Source organism: Malaya genurostris, chromosome 2 (genome assembly GCF_030247185.1).
Source record: "Malaya genurostris strain Urasoe2022 chromosome 2, Malgen_1.1, whole genome shotgun sequence".
In the NCBI taxonomy this organism is placed as follows: Eukaryota; Metazoa; Arthropoda; class Insecta; order Diptera; family Culicidae; genus Malaya; species Malaya genurostris.
The window spans coordinates 222,421,213-222,445,696 of record NC_080571.1 but is presented as its reverse complement, the minus strand read 5'-3'; the positions used below and the strand labels follow the sequence as shown (position 1 = coordinate 222,445,696).

The window sequence follows — 24,484 nt, the reverse complement described above, 5'->3', positions numbered from 1 at the left end:
CGCAATCAAAGCACTGTTTTATTCTGTATGTTATGCATAAACAATCACTTGGTTTCTTTCAAAAATCGAAGAGAAAATTTTTCAATAGAATACCACAATATTATATGTACATGAGAAAGGCATCATTACACCACTAGGTGGATTAAAACAGGTTTTTTAGTATAATGTTAATAGAGTCATTGTGTGTTGTGAGTTTTAGGAATCGCCGCAAGCGATGGCATCAATTGCCGTATGTCAGATTCTAGAACTCAAATTTGTGCGTGGTAAATTATAACCCGACTACAATTTCAGACACTCAACGAATGGGATGCCTTTTCACATTGAACTTGAACCGGCACGTCCATCTGCCTACATTCTTCCAGTATACTTTAACAGCTGTAAATGGGCAACGTGTTGAATGTGCCATGACAGGGCCGGCATACAAACGGCCCCTGATAAGAAAGGATGTGATGATCGATGCGGAAAGCACTTTGCTGAATATGTAAGCTTCGTACGTGATCATAGCACACGACGGATTAATCAAGTTAAGATGCGCAATTATACTGTTAACTCAACGGTTAGCTACGATTGGTGTTCCTTTGTTTCGAAAATTGAATAAGTGGCAGTTTTGAAGAAGAGCACCATATTTGCCAAACTGTTTGGTGGATTGTAGCAATACATGTTCATGAGAGCTGGCACGGGAACCTCAAGGTCATAAACTGAAAACAGAGATATTGTTATTCACAATCTAGCTAAACATTTTCGCAGTAGAAAGTTCAGCAATGGATGTTTTTCTATTTTTCGCTTGCGTACAGAGTACAGAGTACACAAGTCGTCCAACAAATTATCTCATGATCATCCATTCGAAATGCATCATGTCAATTCAACCATGCGCATCCACCTTCACTTTGCTTGCAGTGTGTCACCAGCATGTTGCAGTCAGTCGTGTTTCGGGAAATGTACTATTATAGCTGTACACAAACGTGATTGTCATGCATGTCACCCGGTAAAACATGCTTTGAATAATGCACGTTAGCGTGTAACAGCACCATTGCGAATAACCTGTAGTTACACACCATCCGCCTCTATGAATTGTGTTACACTCTGAATCCTACTGACAGTTTATGTTCATATGGCAATAGATTCGACAAACCCATTCAAACTTGTTGAATGCTGAATTGAAAAAATAGTGTATTGACGAGCAAGGGGAATCTCCGATTGTCGTAACAGGTGTGTAATATACAAAAGGGCCCATTCTTCGGCATTGTTCTACATGTTGACAGATAGTTGTACTCACAGAACAACAATGTCATACATGATTTGTAAAAGTACTCCAAGATAAAAGATTTGGTGAGTCAAGGATGAATGTTGACGTTCAACTATTGAATGTATGCTTCGTTATTTTCGAATGAGCTTATTTCGGTCATTTATATACATTGCAAGCTGCTCGTTCCGCGACATGAAATCTTTAACTTCAAGAAATAAATATTCCATTTTGTTACAGAAAACCAAAATTTAGTGTGAAAGGAGAGATCAATGAACGACTTATTTTTTACTTTCATCATTTATAAACACAGCATCGTTCTACTTTTATCGGTTCAATCATTTGGATTTTACATTCAGAATTAAACGCCTAGCTACAATGATACATTATGCTCCATGAAATGTCAATTTGAAAAAAATATTTTTGATTATTGCTTGTGCGGCTTGCAATAAATCTTGTTTTAATCAGCCTAGTGACTTTTTGATAAACGCTTTACGCTGTCGTGAAGATACTTCTTTCGAGCACATGTGTGATTTTTTTCATCCCTGAAAAATCAGAAAAATAGTTATTAACAATCAGATGCGGAGAACAAAATTGGCCAACTAGCTCCAGAATCAGGGTAGGTTGGCCAAGTTTTAAAAAATATGTGACAATTGTATCAATAAACGTTTTCATTACTTAAAATAGTTGGTATGCATTATTTTTATTATACAAGTATGTGAAAAAACTGGTTTTTGAGTCTTTTTCACTATTCTGGAATTAGTTTCGGCAGCATTAGTAAACTTTTTCAGCTTCCCTCCTACCTTTTCCTCTACCAGCGTTTGCGCTTACGATTGTTTCCATTTTTTACTCCTCTAATGCTGCTTTGATTAGAGAATTGGTAAAATTTTGGATCAATTCGCGATTCGCGACTTGGACGCTCCTCCGAATAAGTTCACATACCTTCCTTGGGGAGAGGTCTGTTATTTTCAGGATGGCTTATATCTGCAGAAGATTCTATATTGATGAACGGTTTTGTTCGGGGTTGGGTCAATCTGCGAGAAATCCTGTCAGGAACTCTAAATGCTAAAAGTTTTGATGGCATTTGATTCATAAAATATTGGAATCATCTTTTCTATAGACAAATTCCAACTTTTAATGATTCTAATCTCTTATTTCTATTTGTCAATGATTTTAATTAATTTCCATTACTTATTCCTCATGTATATTTTTCCTTATAATCATCAATATAAACATACAATCCAATTTCGTCTAAAAAAGGGTAACATTTCACGAATATCCAAGTGCACTTTGCTCTAAGCTAAAATTACAACTCGACCAACCAACCCCGCACAAAACTCGGCCAACCTGCCCTAATGAATGTTTTCGAGAACAATCACGATTAACAAAAATAAAAGTAAGGTTATACTGAAAACCGATATGCCCTTTTGTAAAGTTTTGAATACCATTTCCAATGGTACTACGTTTTTGGAAATCAAATATAAATTGATCCACGTTACACATATTACTTTACAAAAACAGAAATTTACTCACAAGTGTTAACAAAGGAAAAAAAAGTACTCCTGCGCAAACGACAACACAGAAACACCTAAAATTACGTCGGTACGTGGGTGACCTAATGCGTCACCAAAATCATTATAGATGTCACCACTACGCATAATAGTCTTATCAGAAAAGCTACTCTGCGAATCGGCCGTTCGGCCAACTAGCCCCGGTCTCCCCTACTAACATACTTATATACTAATCATTATTTCTTCGATAAATCTGTGATTTAAACTTGATTTTTGGACATAGTGAGATCTGTTATGGCACATTATTCGGTTGGCTGGACTACTTTTTGCATAATTACCACATTTTGCTAAAAATATTTTTCGGTTTCGTAATTGACGGCCAGCGTTATATAAAAATTTAATTGCGATTGTAGTGAACTAGTTGAGAAATGATGTCGTTGATGGAATAAAGCAATTTTTTAATTCATATCGTTCTTCAAGTGTTTGTATACTGATGAGCAAGCAGCGTGCTTCATATGACGGAAGAGGAAATGTGATCCAGTTTAATTTACGAAGTACATATAAAAGAAATTGTTTTTGGATCGATTCAATGCGTTCTTCGTGAGTTATAATATTTATATGGATTCCATACAAGACTGTAATATTCCAAGATAAGTCTGATATACGTACTATACAGTTATTTGATTTTACGTTTACGGGTCTTGAAATATATGACTAAAGCGCCCTATAAAACCCAGCATACTATTTGGTTTATTGATTATGAAATTTTAATGATCCACGAATGTGAGCTAGGAGTAGGAGGTTTACAGCCACAAAATGGCGAATTGTTTCGTGGAAAATCGCAGTTTTAACTTTAAACATCCATCAAAAATTCAAAAATTGCTTTTTCTCGAAACCACGTTCCATTAACTGGGTGTGACTCGTATTCCAAAACTATTGCACGTATCAACATGAACCAAACGGCATTTTACTTGCTCAGTTTCTCTCTATGAGCGTAACTACAACCAAAATCAAAAATATTCATTGTTTTTAATAAAAATCATTAACAAAAAATGTGCATGAAAAGGATCGAATATCGAAAAATGACCGCCATTTTGTTATTTAACTGTAGAATATATATATATATATATATATATATATATATATATATATATATATATATATATATATATATATATATATATATATATATATATATATATATATATCTGTGTTTTTTACTAAATGTTAAAACAACTTATTTCCAAGACAACAAATATGTTTTTAAACAAATAAAAAAAAGAAATGTCAATTTTTATTGCACTAAAAAAGTTTGTGCAGAACGACGTATAGGAAATAGAACACAGAGGTAATAGGATATCAGAGGTATTTTGGCCACTTTATATATTTTTAGGTCCTCGTAACAAACATTATTAATTTAATCGATGTTCAGTAACCCATGTTGCAACATTTTGAAGCTGATTACATTAAACAACAAGTGAAAATTTTACTATAAATTGTTGATCAATATTTCTCTCAGAGGGTAAATTTGGAAAGGCGCCTCAGAGTAAAGTAAGACATATTCACGTCAAAAGCTGACGTATCAAACTGTCGTGAGATAGTCACACTACGCGCGGTATCTAAATTATTTGAAACAATAGTTCTGGATTTCATGGACCACAACAACAATAACTACATTTCAAAAACTCAACACTGATTTATGCCAAAACGATTAACTGCACCAAACTTACTGTGCTTCACATCTTTTATTATTCTATATCTACAATTACGCCTATTTTTTTGGCACTTTGCCATCTTTGTGGCATTCGTGCTAGAATCACGCCCACTGGTTGACGCGATCTAAACTAATTTCTCTGCAGCTTCTGAAAAAATAAACCAACTAATGGAAGCTAAACGCAATAGACTTGGGTTCAGGGTATCGTTACTAAACTGGCTTCAGCCACTCATCGCGAAATGTCAGTACAAATCCGAGACTTCATTACAATACGTTTCGCTATTAACTCTGGAGCCTCTTTTTACTCTACCTCAACGATCTCAACTTCATATTTTTTTGTATCGTTTATTTATACCCGGCTTTAATCTAGTTGCGGTCGCTCGCCGGAACTTCATAGTAAAATTCCATAACCTTCGCAGACGACGACAAGTTTTATTACCTAGTCAAGAATGTTCAGAAAACACAATATTTTTGCAGTCCCAGTTAAACTTATTCACAAACTGGTATCATGATAATAGGATGGTTTTAAATACCATTCCGTTGTGTTCCGTTGATCATCATTTATTTACCTGAAGCTTTCGGAAAAATGAGGAAAATGAACCACCAAAGAAGAGTCATTCTCCATTACAGCTCGCAAGCAAAGAGAAACTATCATTGGCACTTGGGACCTTCTTTAATTTTCATCGAGATTTGTTTGATACAATGTTCGTAATGAAGAATAACTCGTCTCTCTCGAAAACTTCAGGTAAATAAATGGTGATCAACGTAGAATCACACAGCGTGCCTCTTCTAATGTTCGTCTTCAAATGATTTTTTGATCTTTCGAAAAATCGAATTGGCTTTTCATTTCATTTTCGGCATTTTAGTGAATAGCAGTTAATTTGATCCTCATAATCAACGTGAACTAGCTCTATTCGATCGATAATGGTCATTACTAGAGTGAAAACAGCTGTTCGTTTAGAATGACAGCTTCCAGTTCCAAACGAGCAAAAGATCTGTCAATTACAATGTAAAGCTAACGACACTGCACATTTCGGATTAAATCAGCCCGGTGGCAACAATAAGGCGCTCCAGCTAGTGCTATCGTAACCAACATCTCAGTCCTTCGGGGCCATCAAAGCTAGCAAGTCAGTTAGAGCAAAGTTAACAAAATGAAGTAAAATACAACACTTCATCGATTGTGAAAGTCAGTATTACAATTTGGCAGCGCACGTTTCATAACGATATCACATTTATAATCAAACATAAAAAAATCAACTTTCACAGCTAAATATCACAGATATTTAGCAACAACGAACTTATATACTTCTTCGTTGTTTTCGTCTTTGCGGAAAAGATGATGGTCACGAAAACATGGCGGCCTAGCAGGAACTCGGATTAAATGTTTTGAATTGTTGCCAAAATTACGGATGAGAAGTCGTCACTCTGGTTATACACACTCTAGTCATTACTTTACGATTCAACAAATTTTCCAATAAATTAATTTCTGTGCTTACTTTGTTTCTGCAGGCAGCCACTCCATCAGATGTCATTGGAGGTTTAGGTGTAACTGGAATCGATCCACGTCTAACACCTGGACAGGGAGTTCTAATTGAAGCTCTAATCACCTTCATTCTGGTTTTTGTTGTCCATGGTGTCTGTGACAATCGTCGTTCCGATATCAAAGGATCTGCCCCACTAGCTATCGGGCTATCTATCACTGCCGGCCATCTTAGTGCGGTGAGAACTATTTTCGATGATGTTTTATTGTTACTTTCTATACTGTTAAAATTTATTATTACAGATTAAGTACACTGGTGCTAGTATGAATCCGGCGCGTTCATTTGGACCAGCTGTGGTAATGGGCAACTGGGTCGATCAGTGGGTTAGTATTAAATTGAACAATTGTTTGATTCTAGTACCTAGTAAGTACTTACTCAATCGTTTATTCAACAGGTATATTGGGTCGGCCCGATTGTAGGGGGCATCATCGCTGGTGCTATTTATCGTCTGTTCTTCAAAGTAAGAAAAGGTGACGAGGAATCCGGTTCTTATGATTTTTAAATCGTTAATCTCGTTGTTTTATTTAGCAAAACTGTAATCCATTAACCGAAATTAATAATTACTAACATTTGAATTTCCCCTCAATTTTTCTTGTCCCTTCATTCTAGATGAACACTAACAAAGTAGGCCAAGTGACTAACGACGTTCAGTACATATAGTCGCGGGCTAGCCCATCACCCACATATGTAGTAATCGATAGTACCATAAGTTATCTAATGTGAACAACAACCTAACAAAATAATATCCGCAACTACCACTCATTTGCGTTTAGAGCAAACCAACCATGGAATCAATTCTTAACAAAGCATTCGAAAGATGAAGCAATACGTGTGCTATACAGCTTATCGAAGGAGCGTTCCTGGTCTAAAACAAATTCCACCTAAATTACAACGCCAAATTCATGCAAGATACGTATATTCTAAACCCTCACGTATTTGAACCTGTTAGCAAAAGATTAGTTTAAACTCATTGTTTGTACAAAACTTAGTGGCCTATTTCTAAACCCATCTGGTACCTACAACGCCAAAGAATTGTATTGCACGTTTTGGGAAGCTTAGAAGCTAACAGCACACTTTCGAAGAACAATTTTTGTTCAGTGTACATATTCATATATTCTAACTTCCTTCTAGTTAGTCTTCCTTGAAAGATAGTCTGCCTACATTTCAATAGTATAGCAAATACAACTAACAACAAAATGAGATCTTCTATTTACCACCTGCTTTTGTACAGAATAAAAATTACTACATTATTATCTTGTGTGACGCAGAATTGCTGTATATAAATAAGTCTTTAAATTAATTTATGTATCTATCTATCTATCTATATCTAATCTAAAGTAAATGTTATAGGCTAAAGTTAATCAAGGTGCTGGGTTCTAGACACAATAGAAAGATCATAGCTTATTTAATCTATGTGCCGACGAAAACTGATTTTTCCTGAACTAATCAGATTATTTCACTCATCAACGCCTACTTTTTATAGTTATTTGTTACTAACGCTTTTCAGTTGTTTACACCAAATCAATTAAAAACAGTTGATTAATCTATACTTGTTTTTACACACGTAAATTCAAGTTTGCGTTTCTGTTATTATTATTTCATTTTTTGTTTTCTAATTATTTATGTATAAATTTTTGTTAAAATCCTTTTTGCATTATTATCAAAACAAGTTATCACACCGCAAACAATGAATTAATGCTCGCTCCAAATGTACTGTTTGGTATATTGATGTGCGTTTAAGTCCGCTCTAGGGACAATTTACAAGAAATTTAAAAAATACAAACTAGTTCTATAATAAAATGAATGGATTCGCAAAACTTCACTTTAAACCGAAACATTTAAATTGCAGTTAGTTAAATACACAATAGTTTACCAAGACCTCGTTAATCATTTTTATACCTATGGTACATGTGTTGCGATACATCTTTTAAACGTTGTAACAATGCGGTGATGAAATTTATGCAAAAAATGAGCGGTTAAATCCCATTTGTATCTTCTCGTATGTATTATATACATTGGAATTTACACACGTTTTTATTCTAAAGAAATATGTTAAATAAATATAGTAAACATTGACAAACATCTTGTTTATATTGAATAGTATATCACAACGCATAGTGGAGCTTGCAACTGATAATATATTATACATTCGCTCTTTATTTTATTGACGTTCAGCGTAAGATAACTCCCCTTCGATTTTAACCATATTTTAAGTGATGAAAATTAAACCGGCTATCCAAACCTCGAGATCCATTGAATTCAATCTCCCAACAGGTACAATCACCCCGATTCTGCAATCCGACGGATTTGTGATACGAACGAATCTACGCTTTCGTTCGAGTTCGAATTTTGCATTCTTTATTCCGTTCGACTTGTATGATTCGATCGACTCTCGTTCGGGAACACTTGAAATTTTGAACTCTGACCATCAAAGCTGTCAACACAACTTACACGTTCTATATTGTTTATATTATTTATTTCTTAGTGAACGAAACCGTCACACTTGCATAAACAAATTAGAACGATTTTAAACCGAACAGAAGTCTTACGTACGCAAATCGATCGAGTAATGTTCGAAAATTAAACAACTCTAACGAATGATATTCGTGTTCATACCCAAGCAGAATGGAAATTGCACATTCGAACGGAATATTTCGAATCTATCGACGAACAGAATAGGGATGAATATTTTGTATTTGTATTCACGACAGATAACTGATATCCATGCTTCCGCATAAACTTTTTTTTTGTAAAATTTTGAATCAGCAGAGGCGAACACATGTAGATGTCGCCGCGACTACTTTGGGTGCTGCATTTCCATCATGCCAAATTTTGGTTAATAGTTCTTCATTACGGATGACTACACATGCGACTCAAACGGCATGGGAACGAAATGCGCATTTTACACTTGGGGGAAACTCATGAGAAGTGTTTCAATCGCAGTAGTTGATTAAATTCAGTAATAACGGGTGGCAACAAAAATTTTGGAATTTTTTCGAGGCCTGTTATGCTCAACAACAAACGAGCTTAGAAAGAACTAAGAGTGTGTATGTGTTAGCTCTCTTTCTCCTCTTTCTGCTAGTGTTTTCTGTTTTGTTCATGCTTGCTCAGTTTTGCTCAAAATGCCGTCGAAACAAGAAGTATTTCACGAGGGCATTGTACAGTTCTACGATTTGCACAGAAATCTCGGCAAATAGTATACGGTACAACATTTTAAAAGCAAAAATGTTGCGGCTTCGACAGTTTAAGGATTCACTGAGTCAAAGGGATGTCGAAAAAAAGTTCAACTGTTCTCACCAGTACATCTGCAAAACATTGAAAAGACTCGGAATAAAGTACCGAAAGAAGACACGAGCCCCGGGATATACTGACGCACAGATTTCAAAGCTGAATTCTCAATGCCGCTGGTTGATTAAAAAATTTGCCGGAAAAAGTTTTGTGTTGGAAAACGAAAGTTACTTCCCTCTTTCGAAGACTCAGATTGCCGAAAACGATCGATACTTTTCAACGGATAGTTCTAATGTACATCCGAACATAAAATATTAGTTTAAACATAAGTTTGAACAGAAAGTGATGCTGTACATTGTCATTTCCGAGAAAGGCATTTCTAAGCCATGGTTCAAGCCATCTGGGTTGGCAATCAATCAAGATGTGTACCAGAACGAATGTTTGTAGAAAGTTTTGATCCCGTTTTTTCAAAAACATCATGCTGATGGACAATACGTGTTTTGGCCGGATAAAGCGTCATTGCATTGCGCCAAAAAACACAATCGTTCCTGAATACCGATTCGATCCCATTTGTACCCAAAAACCACAACCCGATAAATCTACCTCAGTGTCGCCTAATCGAAGATTTCTTTGGGGTTTTGAGCTCCTTAGTGTACAAAAACAACTGAAGAGCCACGAATTGCTAACAGTTGATTGGTAGAATCAAGAGATGCATTCGCGAAGTTGACATGAAGGCCGTACAACGCTCCTGTTCCGACATCAAACGGAAGCTTCGCCGAACATCCGATTACGGACCGTTTTCAAGTGTTCACTAATTTTTTTTCAACAATGAGCAATGTATCTTCAATTTCAATAAATCAGATCTTCTTCATGTATGTTTGTCTTTTTTTGACAGATTGAGAAAGAAACTCCAAAATTTTAGTTGCCACCCGTTATGTAACGTTAGATTAATTTTGTTATGTAATATAAAGTATGCACTGAACGAAAATTCAGAAAGCTAAGTAAAGGTGGTAACATATTGGATGAAGTACAAACCGGCGATACTGGCAGCACGGCCCAACCACTGATCGTTTTCTCATCAAACGCACAGAGCAGCAAGCGTACAGTAGTTTCCGCTCACACGTCACTAGCACAAAGGGAAAACTAAAGAAAAGCACAGTCAACTTCCTCGTCCAGCGAAGACGGACGTCATCTCGCTCGGCAACATCAACCAGAAGTGATATGGGTCAGCCATAGTTCGTTATCAAAAAGAAAATTAGTTGGAAAAAACAAAAAGGCGGGTAGGTAATGTCAGAGGCATAACTGGATGTCGTGAATACGAAAAAACTGGTACGCTCGCATCACTTTTCCGAATATCAGTTAGTTGATTGATTGTATGAATTGTGCAAGCTTTTCCCTTTTTCACTAATAGAGTTTGAAGCGATGCACCTACATTAAAGTACAGATTAGCAACATTAAACAGCTACTATTCTACAACTTTATATTCCAAACTTGAAAAAATTTCTTTTTAATTTGCTAACAAATTTGTAGTTTATTTTTATTGAAGCTATGAAGTTCGAAGATATTTGATTTTTCAAAATACGAGAAAGGCAAACGCGCCTTATGAATTATCCTCTTTGATACTCGTTCATACCAAACATTTTCGTAAATTTTAATTTTGAACTATTTGAGTTTATGTCACAAAACTGAAAATTTTATCATGAAATTGTGATCATAGTTCCGATGGTATGTAGTAGGAATTATGTTGATTCATTAGATACAACAGGAGATATTCACGATCAAAAACTTATCGCTCTCTTAGAGGGTAATTTTTGAAAGGCGCCCCATAGTAAAGTAAGTCGTATTCACGACAAAATGAAATCGAGGTAGGTGCTGTCCGAACGGACCGCACTGGAGGCCGCACAGATAGCTGGATACAATTATCAGGTGCTGCGAAGGGACTCCATTCTAGTTCTTGACACCGCGCCGAATGTTGTGCTGATACTGCACCGATACATTCCGGAAGACGTGTTGACACCAGAATTCATCGTGGGGCCAAGATCCCGCATGGAATCAGTGATTGACCCCGACGACTAGGACATCGTGATTCCTCCGTGTCTTGCAGTGCCTCTGTGGCGCTAGGTCATCGTATCCTGGAGGTAACGTCGCCGCGCTGACGCCGTCGTACGGAAATTTCATGTGAGCTGAACGTCAAATGCTCTGCATCGTGAGTGAAGATTCATATGGTATGATTAGGATAGACAGAATGGAAAGATAATTTCGGTAAGCGTGTTGATTATTTATTAGTGAGGAAATGCAGGAAGAGAATATTTCTTGCTGGCAGAAATTTCTCTATAAAGTATACGCTAAACTGATTTGGCGAGCAAAAAAAAAAAGGTCGCGAAAATTTCAAAAGTCTTTCAATGTTGACGAATGTCTGCGAAAAACTCGATTTTCAAAAGTCTGCAAAAGAATGCACAACAAAAAATGTCTGCAGCACTATGTACGAAATCTGCAGATTTACAGACAAATCTTCAGATTTACAGACAAATCTGCAGATCTGGCATCTCTGGTGAAGAGTGTTTCAAGACGGAAGAAGTGAGAGTGCATGCTGGATAAATATAAACAATATGGAACGATACACAATATGAATTTTATTTGGGCTAGTTTGCTTTCCGTCGCCTTATGGAACAAAAGTTCTAGTTATTCTACAAATAGACAAGAAAACAATGTTGTCGTTCCGGAACGAAGTGTAACGTTTTGTAAGATTGATGAGAACAATCGAGTAGGTGGCAATAGTGAGCCTTTTATTTTCAACGTATTAGCTAATTTTGAATGTACAAAAGTTTTCGATAACAAAAATGTTCCACACAGTATTTCTGTGATCCACCTTGCACGTGTTTTCCATATGTGCTCAATCGAGTATGTTTATTCGCTGGGTTTGTTGGATGTAGACATTCCTAATCTTGTACAACAAAGGTAAGGTACAAACAGGTGATGATAATATATCGATTCTGTCAGAATACTTCTCACTACTCCACGTTTTACCTACAAACTACTTAGTAAAGGGTGTACGGAATCAAATTACATCACGAAAAAAAAACAAAGAAATAATTTTTAAACAAATTACGATCTTTCCGTGTACTTATTTCCCAATTCCAATGAACATCTCCGGATTCCTTGTTGACAAAGATGATACTCGCGATAAGGCTGAACCAGAACTTGATCTAATGCGTTCATAATGGCTGCATATTTAGACAGCGCTCTGTCATATTCTCGCTGTTGATAAAGACGAGTAGCTTCGTTGTACTGATTCAACATATCTATGTCCTAAAAGTAAATGCATTGTCGTTTGTGTATATCAAAACGAGTTGACGAAACTACCTTCAACGATTGGAAGCAGCTTTCGATGTCAGTCACCTCTCCACATTTTTTACACTTCATTATTTGTGGTGAATTATTAGTGAACACCAAAGCATTGTTGCATGATTTGCTTCCTGTGCATTTAAACCTCAACATGTCGGGTCTCATTTCATAAAACGTAGGCCAGTTTTCATCACACGCCTGGCAGTTGCAGTCGAATTTGTATGTGGATTTTAAGGAATATCGCCTTTCCAACAGTTCAGATCTCACAAATAACTGCCCATAATTCTCGGCAATCATCGAACCAGCTGAGATATTTTTGACGGTTCGTACATGCACTGCGTTCCCGATGAAGTATCTGGTTATTCCAGGGTCGCACGAGTGATTGAACAACACCAGCGTTGGGTAAAGAGCAGCTCCAATGCAAACAGAATTTCCCGAATCCTGTTCTTTTCTGCGTTGCAGTTCAGAAATTTCGTGTGAGCTGTACGTTACTATTTGCATGTTATGAAGCAAAATAGTGCCGATGAATTCATCTAACGAATCCTTTTCATAAAAACTAGCCGTTTTAAGAATCGCATTCAGAAACGCTGCCATTAGAGTCCATTTGAGGTAATCCTCAGTAGTTCTTTGCTCAGAATGGGTGACAAAATTGTACACTCGTCTGTAGTCGTCAGTCGGGTGACTATAAAATCAAAAAGTATGTTTTTAATGTAAATAGGAATAAAACAATGACAAACCCGTCAGTTTTCTCACTTTCTAGTTGCTTCAGTTCATCTTTGAGTTCATAAAAATAGTCAAAAGATTTTTGCGTTACGATCCTCAGAGCTAGCATGCACACAACATTTGCACCAGAGTTCCTTAAATATTGTAGACATCCGCATTCGTACCTATGGTAACTAGAACAAGCTGTCTCCTGACAGCGCTGAGAGCAAAATACAACATCTACACATTTCGGACAACAGAAGAGAACATCCACTCGAAGGCAGCAATGATCGCAATGCGTTGAACTGCATTCAGTAATAACTACTGAAGCGTGTGGTAACTCCTTAAGCACCAATTGATTAGGTTTCAAATCTGCCTTTGTACAAGCAAATCTACCCTCACCTTCAGTATGATCAAAAAATACTGATTTATCTATATAGGCTACGAACTTTTTAACCAAACTGTGCTTAACAGGCTCTAGATACTTTTTTACGTTTGCAATACGAAGCTCTAAATCCTCAATATATTTCTCGGTGTCAGAGATCATTTTTGTTTGCATTTCTGGACCCAAATCCGAGTATTTTAGTGCTGTGAATGTCTCCCTGCAAATATTTTTTATTAAATTGTGTGTAAGTAATCTATAACCAACTTCCAGACCTATAAAACTCAAGAGCAGCAGGTAGATCCCTCAGTCCGAGATAACAACGTGCCTTGCGTTCCGATAATTGATACTGCATGCATTTGGGGTAGTCCAGATGGATGGATAAATCGATATCCTGTAGAGCTTCTTCGAATTTATTCAGACGAAATAATACTGCGGAACGGTTAGCTAAAACGATCGACTTTTCTAGATCTGAAATTGATGACAGAAAAAAGAAAAGTAGTATCTGAAGGGCATGTGAAATCCCGGAAATCAAAACTGTCGATTTTAGGAAGGCTCTAATAGGTTCAGTAGTGACAAGAAGAGTATGCCCGTATTATCTTTTCACTATTCTCTGAAAAAAAAAACGCAGGTAGCCTACAACTCGTTTATGTTAAGAAGGGCTATATGTATCATGACGACTATTCATTCTTTCAAGTTAATTGGGGGAAGTAAGTTTAATTTCACGCATCAGGCAATTTCATTTAGATTTCTGTAACACCATCTCACTGCCAAGTAGTGTTTGCATATGATTAATAGCACAAGGATGTCGTACCAAAATTGCAAAAACCTTTTCGTTGTCTAAACATAGAATGAGAAACAGTCAGTAGATGATTTTTTTTGAAACGATAAATAAACGATATAAATAAAATAAAATGACATATGTATTTCGAAATCATCTGAATATTTTTAATATAATTGGAATGTACTCAAAAGCCCAACGTTTGGCTTGGTCTGACGTAGATGTGAAAGCACTTTAAAAAATATAACTTGCTTGCAACACAACGGATGCATAGCATGAAAAGATCGCATCACTGCATCTACTGTGTCAAACTATAGCAGAGCGGGTGCATCTGAAGCACGTATTAATCAAATTATTCTTCAGACTTTAGGACGAGGAAAACGATCAATGAATTTTATAAATATCTGTTTAAATATATCATTTTCAACAATTTTCCTTGTTTACAAGGTAACTTAATCTATTTTCATCTAATGGCCCTTTGATTGATTTATTATAGTAATCTTGAGTTGGAAAAATTCGTAATACATGAAAATTCTAATTGAATTTCGTCTTATCGTTTGTGCCAGTTCATAGAAAATGTCATTGTAACAGATGGTTTCAAATGATAAGGCGAACAAATGTACGGCTACCCTACATAAACAAATTCAGACACTGACAGCTTCCTCACCATTGTCGGACGGCATCAAAAGCATGGCCTTGTTGAAATGCTTCAGTGCATCGTTCCACTGTTTATATTGCAGCGCTTGATCTCCCAAATCCTTCTGTTCCCATGCCTCCGGAAGATTTTTTCCACACTCATTTTGTCGCTTAAATTTCCAAAGATCCTTGCAACGTTGTCCGAGCACTTCATTCACAAAGCGAACCCGTTGTTCGTCATGTTCCATGTGAGAGAATGCTTGGAATTCGCGTTCGCTGATCGTCGCACGAAATTTGTCGTAATCCTGATGAAAAAAACCTTGTTCCTCACAAACTTCCATTTTGTTGGTATCTGAAACCGTAACACACTGCACCAACTTGATAGCGTGGTCCTTCAATACTGATATTTTGCACTATAATGAATTAAATCTCAGACCATTCATACATCTCATCATCGTGGCAAAAGATCAACTCCCCGCTCTTTGTTTATCTATTTATATAATAACAAGTGAACAGTTGTACGCAATAATTTTTATGAATGACCGAATGCCGGACAATTTGGAAGTGACTTGACTGATTTAGAAAATAAGAATTTGCATTATTAGGCAAACTTCTCAGGTAGAAATTTAGCTGGAATAATACGACTAAGTTAGAGATGCGAGATAATGCACTTTTTGATGGGTATTATAGCTTAAATTTAATATTTGACTTAATGTTTTGTTTACAAACAATACTATCCGATGAACTTCGACGAAACCAGGAAAACAAAAAATTGCGCGCGCATCTCGCGCAATGAATTTAGCTGCGTTTACTGTATGAATGACACTGTATCTGCTTTGGAGACTTGTTGTACGTTGTTTTTGCCTAATTTCAAACAAAACTGTTATAAACTGTCTGACAGTTTTTGTGATCTTCATGAGAACACTTTAGTTTAATATTATTTTATACCAAACAATAATTTTATATGATATTTATGCGATAAATTTACGGTTGCAAAAAGATTTTCAGTTCACAATATTGAATAAATCTCTTCTCGGTGGTGTGATTTTTTAACCCGCTAAAATCTCCACATGCAACTCATTCTGATGGAAAAGCTCGTCTATCTTGGATTCGAGATCAACGTACATTTGAAACTGTGTGACGCGTTAGAAAACTATTTGAAGATCAAATTCTTCAGCGTTTGTTAGAAAGTCTACAAGTTATTAAGAGTAGAATTCCGGGATACCAGCTCATTGAAATTTTCATGTGAAGCTTCGGGTATATTTAACAATACTCGCAATACTTAATATTATAATGAAATGTTTTACTTATCGAAGCGATCAACTCTTGACCTTTATTTGAATAGAATATCATGGGAATTTTTTTTAAATCTGCATTATTTATTAGTTTCATTCTTCATAATTTTGATTCAACAATGCAAAATATTCAGTCAATGACAATAAATATTCTAAACTCTGCTCTCTCTATTATGTTAGGAGCAAAATATTGACGTGTTACTTTTCTTGGTTTGATACCACTTTCTTTACTATTTAAAATAACACATGCACTGAAAAGTCCCGGACCTAGCAAAGAGAACACGATTTTTTTTAAACTTTATCCATCAACGTAATCTCAATCAATAGCAACGCAATAATTCCATCGCCGCTCTAACATTTCAATACCACTTTTGTAGAACGATTTATCTTTTGCCTCAAAATAGGCCTCAGTTTCAGTGATAACCTCTTCATCCTTAATTCATGGGAGCCAAATCTGGCGAATACGGTGGATGTAGAAGCAATTCGTAGTTCAATTCATGCGTAGTTTTGCCATCATTTTGATTGACTTGTGATACGGTGCGTTGTCTTGAGGGAACAAGAATTTTTGCTCTGTCATATGCGGTCGTTTCTTTGCAACTTCAGCCTTCAAACGCTCCTATAACGCTATATAATATTCACTATTAATAATATTTCCTTTCTCAAGATAGTCGATAAATATTACACCACGCACATCCCAAAATACCGAGACTATAATCTTTCCAGCCGATTGTTGTGCTTTCGGGCGCTTTGGACGAGGTTCACCAGTTGCTGTCCACTCAGATGACGATCGTTTTGATTCCGGAATAAAATGATGAATCCATGTTTCATCCATTGTCACATATCAACGCAAAAATTTCGGTTTGCTACGTCTAAACATGGCCAAACACTGCACAGTATCATCAATACGTTCTCGTTTTTGATCAACAGTGAACGAACCCACTATGAACAGAGCTTTCTTATAGTCAAATGCTCATGCAATATTATGCCAACACGTTCTTTTGATATATTTACGATGTCAGCTAACTCACGCAACTTCACTTTTCGATCATTCAAAACGATTTTGTGGATTTTTTATGTTTTCTGGTGTTACCACCTGCGTTGGACGTGCACTGTGTTCTGCATCATCGATGTCTCTACAACCACGTTTGAAGTTAGCAAACCAACGTTATATTGTTGTTTCTGATGATGTGGAGTCTCCATAAAACTTTTCAAGCCATTCCTTCGTTTGAACGGTACTTTTTACCATCAAGAAGTAGTGTAAAATTAAAACACAAAATTGTTTTTTGATTCATTGTCCTGAAAATCACAACAGTAGCGTCACTCTTACCACAATAACTCACAAATTAATGAAATTTTAACAGCTGTCTTTTAAAGGTTAGTATTAACTGAAAAAGGTGACTGCAATGAAACTAGCACAATCTATGTGTTAGACCCATAACTTTTCAGCCCATGTGTTAATGGGTAGAAAAGTAATAGTTATGGGACAGTCAAACTTGTAAGTTTTCTGAAAAATAAAGAGAAAAACTAAGGATTGCACTCGACAAACTCTGTGAAAAATGAATTCCAGGTGTGCCAGTTAATCATGCAATATTTTTTAAAATGTGAATATATGTTGATTGTATGTAATAGAGTCAAGAAACTCTATGCAAAGTTCTCTTCAAATGCTGTGCATTTTCCGTCTTTCCTCCAGCGCACGAATACCACGTTCTAGCAATGCATGATGCAATTTCATCATTTGCAGTCGATAGCGATAAATACTTGAGAAGCTCATAGTACACTGAAGTCTTTTTTTATGCGAGTTTACGAAACCACATAACTCTGAAAATTCGCATAAAAAAACCGCATAACTCTGAAACTTCGCAAAAAAAACCGCATAACTCTGAAAATTCGTATAAAAAAGTCGCATAAAAAAGACCTTAGTGTATATGTTGCAAACTACAGAGGAATTACTAGCTTATCCGTTGCTTCAAAAATTTTCGAAATTGTCGTAATAATAATCCTCAAAGTGACTAAATGCTTTTAAGTTTCACTTCTACTTGTTTTGAACATTTGTCACTCGGATCCCAGATCGACACTATATATACGGATCTAAAAACAGCTTTTGATTTGATTAATCATGACATTCTCATAGCCAAGCTATCCAAACTTGGGGACTCTCGGGGAGATTTACCAATTGGCTGCAATCTTACTTCACGAATAGGACCCACCGTGTTAAGCTCGACTCGATAGCGTCTTCGAATTTCACGAATTCATCTGGTGTGCCACAGGGTAGCAACCTAGGCCCATTGTTATTCATCTTGTATTTCAACGATGTGATGTCCTACTTGAGCTTGGTTGTAGGATCGCATATGCCGATGATTTAAAACTGTATTTTGTCGTTCGTGCCACCGAAGATTGCATCTGTCTTCAGTTTACTTTGGACCTCTTTGTCGATTGGTGTCTATTATGTCCTTCGTTACATACTGTTTGATTGTTTCTAAATTCCTCTGGACTTTCGGTACTGTTGAAATAAAAGATGTTGCTCGCATGAAGATCAACCGATAAAGAGACCAGCTCTTCATCAGAACACATTATTTAAGCTGTTTATTTTCTGTACATGATCGTGTCAGAGCACATCTATGTTCTGTATAGATGTTAGTTTTGGTACAATCTTTTAGTTCAGTGTATAATTTGGAATTAGTTCACTTTTAAGAACTGTCAAAAGATCTAAAATAAAGTTAAATTATAGAATGCTAGCATTTTCAGTTTGACCGTTAAACCGTATAGTTTAGTTTTTCCTTTGAAATATTCATTCCGAAAGCCTACTGGAGTTACTTACCTGTTGCTGAATCTGTTGGAAGTTCTCGCTGGTATACTTACCTAACCCGCTTTTGGACCTTTGACGTATCCACCGGTTGAAAGCTGAATTTGAAAGATAAATTTTTGTAAAGGTAAGTTGGAATCTTAAGAAAGTTGCATAGATACTTAACAATGTACATTGAAAGAAATTCATTTTCAGAACGCTGACATTACAGGGTCATCGAAATAAGCTAACATTGAGTGTTTCGATATTTATAGTTGTGTCATTTCACCGTGTCAAGGAGCCAATTATGTTTGAGTGTAACATTAATGGAGCGATCCTTCATAGAGCTGACCTGATCAGTGATCTTGGTCTATTGCTTGATCAAAAACCCTCTTTCAACCACCACCGCCCGGCCATTATCGCAAAAGCTAATCGACAATTGGGTTTCATATCGAAAATTGCAAAGAATTTCACTGATCCGCACTACCTAAATGCATTATACAGTTCACTCGTTCGTCCAATTCTAGAAAACGCATCTGATGCAGATTATTTAGCATGGATACATTAGAACGGCGTCAGCATATTTATCCAGATAGTTTTGTGGGTAAAATATTAAATGGTGAAAGTTGATAGCTCTGAGCTCCTCTCGATGTTGAATTTTAGAGTTCCTCCGAGAGTTCTTCGCAGTAGTACTTTACTTGAGCCACGTTTTCGTCGCACTACTTTTGGGTATTTCAAACCAATAACTGCAATGATTCGAACCTTCACGACCGTCGAGGAGTTTCTTGAGTTCGGAGAACCAACTGTTTTAGTGTATAGAGTTAGTTTTTTATTTCATGTAGACAACTGTCAGATGGAGCTAATAAATCAATTAATAAATAAATAAACAAACAAGACACCATTTTGATCCCACCAAAGGCACAGTATCATTTTCTTTCTGAGGAGGTTAGGTTTAAAAGTTCTCCACCTTCTGAATCATTCGCATAAAAGTCTATTCACATTTTTCCTCATCGGCGATGACTGAGCTGCCGGCGTGTGCATGTATTGGAATGCCGGATCCGGCATAAAATCCAATTGGTTGCAACGATATTCCTTGCCGAGTTTTTCCCGGTGCCGACGTTGCAAAAAACTCGACGAGGGATATCGGCGGCAACCAAATGGATCCGGCATTCCAATACATGCACACGCCGGCAGCTCATTCATCGTCGACGAGGAAAAAAAACGTCCCGGATCATCCCGGATGGTCCCGTCCCGGAATAGTGCGAATAGACTTGAACTTGTAGACAATCAGAAATGACTCGGCGACTAACGTTTAATATCTCCGTCAATTGTTTTTGAGTTTGGATATTGTCTTTCGACGATCCTTGCATTTTGACATCTTCTTGTTTTGTTGGAATTACCTACGTTTTCACATTGAAATTCCCACTTTTAACATTTAAAACCCTTGCTTTTAAATAGTTCAAACTAACGTTCATAAGTCGGGACCGATAGAACATGTTCTTCGTAAGTTTAAACATGAATGAAATGGGACTGCACAAACAATAAATTAATTCTCAACCCGCTTATATTCTTCCATTGGAAAGAATTTCAACATGCTCACTTTACTTAATGTGTATGACAATAACTTGCCATTGACATAATAGTAATATATTTTAATCCCGTTTTCAAAACATTTCTTGTAAAACGTAATAAAAAGCTTCTAAAATTAAATCTAGGTAGAAAAATTGCGATGCTTGTATTTTTAGAAAAATAATGCATTTTGACAAAATGAATTTAAATCTGTAATTAAAACGAACCCTGATTACGACAATGATGCTTAACTGTTCTACTCTAAGCATTGCTGCAAACTACCGAAACTCATGTTCTAAGTAGGTTTGGATTGCGCATGTCGGCAGTGCCGCAGTAAAGTAAACGCCGTACTGGGATCTGAAAATAAATCTACATTTGATAGAATTCTCGCTCATCGTCAAAATATTTACCGGCAATGAACAGTTCATTGCATTTATCAGAACACCGCGGATCAATATTTTGCTACGAAACTTCATAAATTCACCTGTACCCACGTGTTTTAGTGAAAAAATAAAGTATAAACATCAATGAACGTCTCTAGCTGAGTTCAATAATTTCGAAACATTTCGCTAAGTTCAGAACAATCGTACAGCATCTTCATTCGTCGTTCTATTTTAACCACATACGGTTGGAAGTGAAAAATTTCTCCGCCGCCATTTTTCAACTACTAGATTAGATGGAAATTTATAAGAAAGATGGATTTTTTCAAAACTATTGTGAGACTGCCCGAAAAGACATTAGCTCGAACAAGTTCAACGAATTTGCTCAATTGGACAATGATGAGAAGAGATTTGGATTCATAAAGTCAATGAAATCAATCATAACCGATCTTAAGCTATCACATCAGTTTAATGGAAAAAATTTGGAAAAGTCATTGCAATTCAAAAATCTAGGCAACAAAGCGTTTCAAAAGGAAAGCTGGAATGAGGCATTGGCGTATTACAACATGTGTTATTTGTCCATTCCTGACTCGAATGGTGAGTTGATAATACCGGTAGTAGTCTACACAGTCCATAACCTACAATTTCATCTTTTGTTTTTTTGATTTTATTATGTGTTACAGAGCAGGGCAAAGCAATTGTATTAGCAAACCGATCCGCTGCGCTGTATCATTTAGAAAAATATGACCTCGCCTTGAAAGACATTCAGCGAGCCATCGGTCACCAATATCCGAAAGAAATGATGTATAAATTAAGGGAGCGACAAGCACGTTGTTACCTTGGAAAGAAGGATCATGTCAGTGCTCTCAAGAGTTTTAAGTATGTGATGAAGTGCATTATATAAAAGTTCAGATGAATGATTTTTTTTTGTAGAGAAACGGTACAAGCCCTCGATGATTGTCAACTACCACTGGAACGACGACAAAAGTTGGAACGAGATGCACAAATTATGATAAATTTACTTCCACGAAATATTGAGGCAGAGAAAAAACTTACCAAATCTAAGAAATCAGCTGGAGTTACTTCAAAGAAATCCGCTATACCTGAGCACTTCGTTGACAAAGCTCTTTACTTTGATTACACGGAAAACGAAGGTCGTTTTGCAAAAACCAATAGTGACTTGAAACCAAACACCATCTTGCTGTTAGAAAAACCTTATGTTTCCGTACTGCTCGAAGAATACAGTTTGACTCACTGCAGTAGATGCTTTAAAAGAGCTTCCGTTCCAATATGCTGTCCAAAATGCTCGGACGTCATCTTCTGCTCCGAAAACTGCGCCAAAAGCTCGAGTTTCCATCAATTCGAATGTGGATTTCTTCCGATTCTTTGGAAATCTGGAGCCTCAATCACATGTCACATGGCTTTACGGATGATCACTCAACACTCCGAGGAATATTTTCTAAAACTACGATCTGAGTTAGCAGCGTTATCGAGTAAGGAAACAGATAAGTATGTATTGAACTATGTTGACAGATTCTGGTCAATGTCTTGATAAATTATTTCTCAGGCTGACAAACGATGACTACAGGAAGGTTTACAAACTGGTAACCCACGAGGAAAAACGTTCAGCGGAAGATTTTTTTCAGCGTTCGTTAATGGCTAATCTACTGAACGCATGTTTAACTCTTGGTGGATATTATAGTACACCGGAATCTGAAAGGTGACCTACTGTCCCACATTTACCCCACCAATTCGACTTTCGTATCCTACTGTATTATTAGTTTTTAAAGCATACTCTCCGGAAGCCACATATATCGCTTATATCCAAATGAGTAATCTGTCTGATATTCAAAAAGGAGTTCGCATTGATTCAGTTCGTGACACTGTATTAGTGCAAGTGCAAGAGAACTCAATAATCAAGTCAATATTTTCCTTCTGCTTTCACTTTTAGTTACATAGGAGGCCTCCTGCTACACAATCTGCAACTGCTTCAGTTCAACGCCCATGAAATTTCAGAACTTCAACGGGAGAGTGAGCGAGATATAGGAAATTCAGTCTTTATCGGAGGTGGACTCTATCCGACTGTAGCACTATTCAACCATTCTTGCGACCCAGGAGTTACACGTCATTTTCGAGGAAACTCTATTTGTGTTAGAACGATCAAAAACATTTCGGCCGATTCTATCGTTGCAGAAAATTATGGTCCGATATTTACACAAGTTTCCAGAGATGAACGCCGCAATACACTGCTACATCAATATAAATTTGAATGTAGTTGTCGTGCTTGTGGAGAAAATTGGCCAAAGTTTGCTGATATGAACCCCAATATATTGCGATTCAAGTGTGATGGAAGCAAGATTTGCTCCAATGTATTGGAGATTCCCGCAGAAGTCAACGAGTTTATGGTGCTTTGTACAGAGTGTGGAGAACATACTAACATAATGAAGGGGCTCAAATCATTGCAGGTATGTTGGGTTGAATAGTTAACAATAATGTATCTCGATCAAAGTACATTGGAAATGAAATTGAGTAGAATATATTTAAGCGTAATTTTTTTTTTCAGGATACTGATATGCTGTTTAAGTCTGCTACTAAACTGCACAGTGCAGGTGAATATGAAGTGGCACTAGCAAAATATGTGGAAATGATGAACATCATGAACGAAGTATTGGTTCCACCGTACCGTGACTATCATTTATGTCAGCAAGGTATGCGATCATGCATGCTAGAGTTTGGAAATCGCTACATCAAAACAAAATCTAATAAATGAACTCTTAGAAACGAATAAACGAATGTGTTCTCTGGTATGCGGGAACCGATTTACAAATGATTTTTTTTGTTAGAAAGGTGACGTTTATGCAAAGGTTCACAACCTTATGGAGAAATTGATTTTGAATTCAAAGGATGTTTTTGTCCCCTTCAAAGTACTCCCCATCGACTGCAACACACTTAAGCCAGCGCTTGATCCAATCCGCGAAACATTTTTGATGTTTAGTTTTCGGTATAGCCATTTGAGCCATCTACGATATTTCCATAATATCATCTCGGGTGCAGAAACGCGTTCCACGGAGCGGCTTCTTGAGTCGACCGAATGAGAAAAAGTCACAGGGAGCCAAATCAGATGAATTCGGTGGTTGTTGAATGGTATTCGTTTCGTTGTTAGCTAAATGTTCACGGGCACGATGGCATTGTGTGACGGTGCGTTATCATGGTGCAAGATCCACGAGTTGTTCGACCACAAATCTGATCTTTTTCGGCAAATTGTTAAACGCAAACGTCTCATAACACCCAAATAATACTCTTTGTTGACGGTCTGGTACTATGGAATGAATTCATGATACACAACCCAAGTAGCACCTGTAACTTATTCATAGA

General features: G+C 36.7%; 3 protein-coding genes across 11 annotated transcripts in view; 2 read left to right on the top strand and 1 right to left on the bottom strand.

Annotated features, from left to right (window-relative positions):
- LOC131427722 (aquaporin AQPAe.a) overlaps positions 1-8,089 on the top strand; it is a 121,024-nt gene extending 112,935 nt beyond the window's left edge. For 7 of the 9 annotated variants that reach the window (XM_058591171.1, XM_058591168.1, XM_058591170.1 and 4 more), the window contains 4 exons: positions 5,978-6,187; positions 6,252-6,332; positions 6,404-6,469; positions 6,619-8,089. In XM_058591171.1, coding sequence (XP_058447154.1) covers positions 5,978-6,187; positions 6,252-6,332; positions 6,404-6,469; positions 6,619-6,669 — 408 coding nt within the window. In that variant the 3' untranslated portion in view covers positions 6,670-8,089. Of the gene's footprint in view, positions 1-5,977; positions 6,188-6,251; positions 6,333-6,403 lie in introns of all 9 variants that reach the window. The other 2 variants (XM_058591174.1, XM_058591167.1) reach the window with 2 other exon arrangements.
- Positions 8,090-11,858: 3,769 nt separating this feature from the next.
- LOC131427721 (SET and MYND domain-containing protein 4-like) lies at positions 11,859-15,587 on the bottom strand. Its single transcript, XM_058591165.1, has 5 exons — positions 15,115-15,587; positions 13,942-14,137; positions 13,320-13,886; positions 12,601-13,264; positions 11,859-12,546 (listed from the first exon to the last, which is right to left on the bottom strand). Exons 1-5 carry the CDS (start codon positions 15,422-15,424, stop codon positions 12,343-12,345), a joined length of 1,941 nt encoding a protein of 646 aa, XP_058447148.1. The 5' UTR covers positions 15,425-15,587; the 3' UTR covers positions 11,859-12,342.
- A 5,484-nt stretch (positions 15,588-21,071) lies between these two features.
- LOC131427720 (SET and MYND domain-containing protein 4) lies at positions 21,072-23,920 on the top strand. Its single transcript, XM_058591164.1, has 6 exons — positions 21,072-21,706; positions 21,793-21,988; positions 22,043-22,618; positions 22,677-22,829; positions 23,061-23,574; positions 23,673-23,920. Exons 1-6 carry the CDS (start codon positions 21,406-21,408, stop codon positions 23,877-23,879), a joined length of 1,947 nt encoding a protein of 648 aa, XP_058447147.1. The 5' UTR covers positions 21,072-21,405; the 3' UTR covers positions 23,880-23,920.
- Positions 23,921-24,484: the final 564 nt, after the last annotated feature.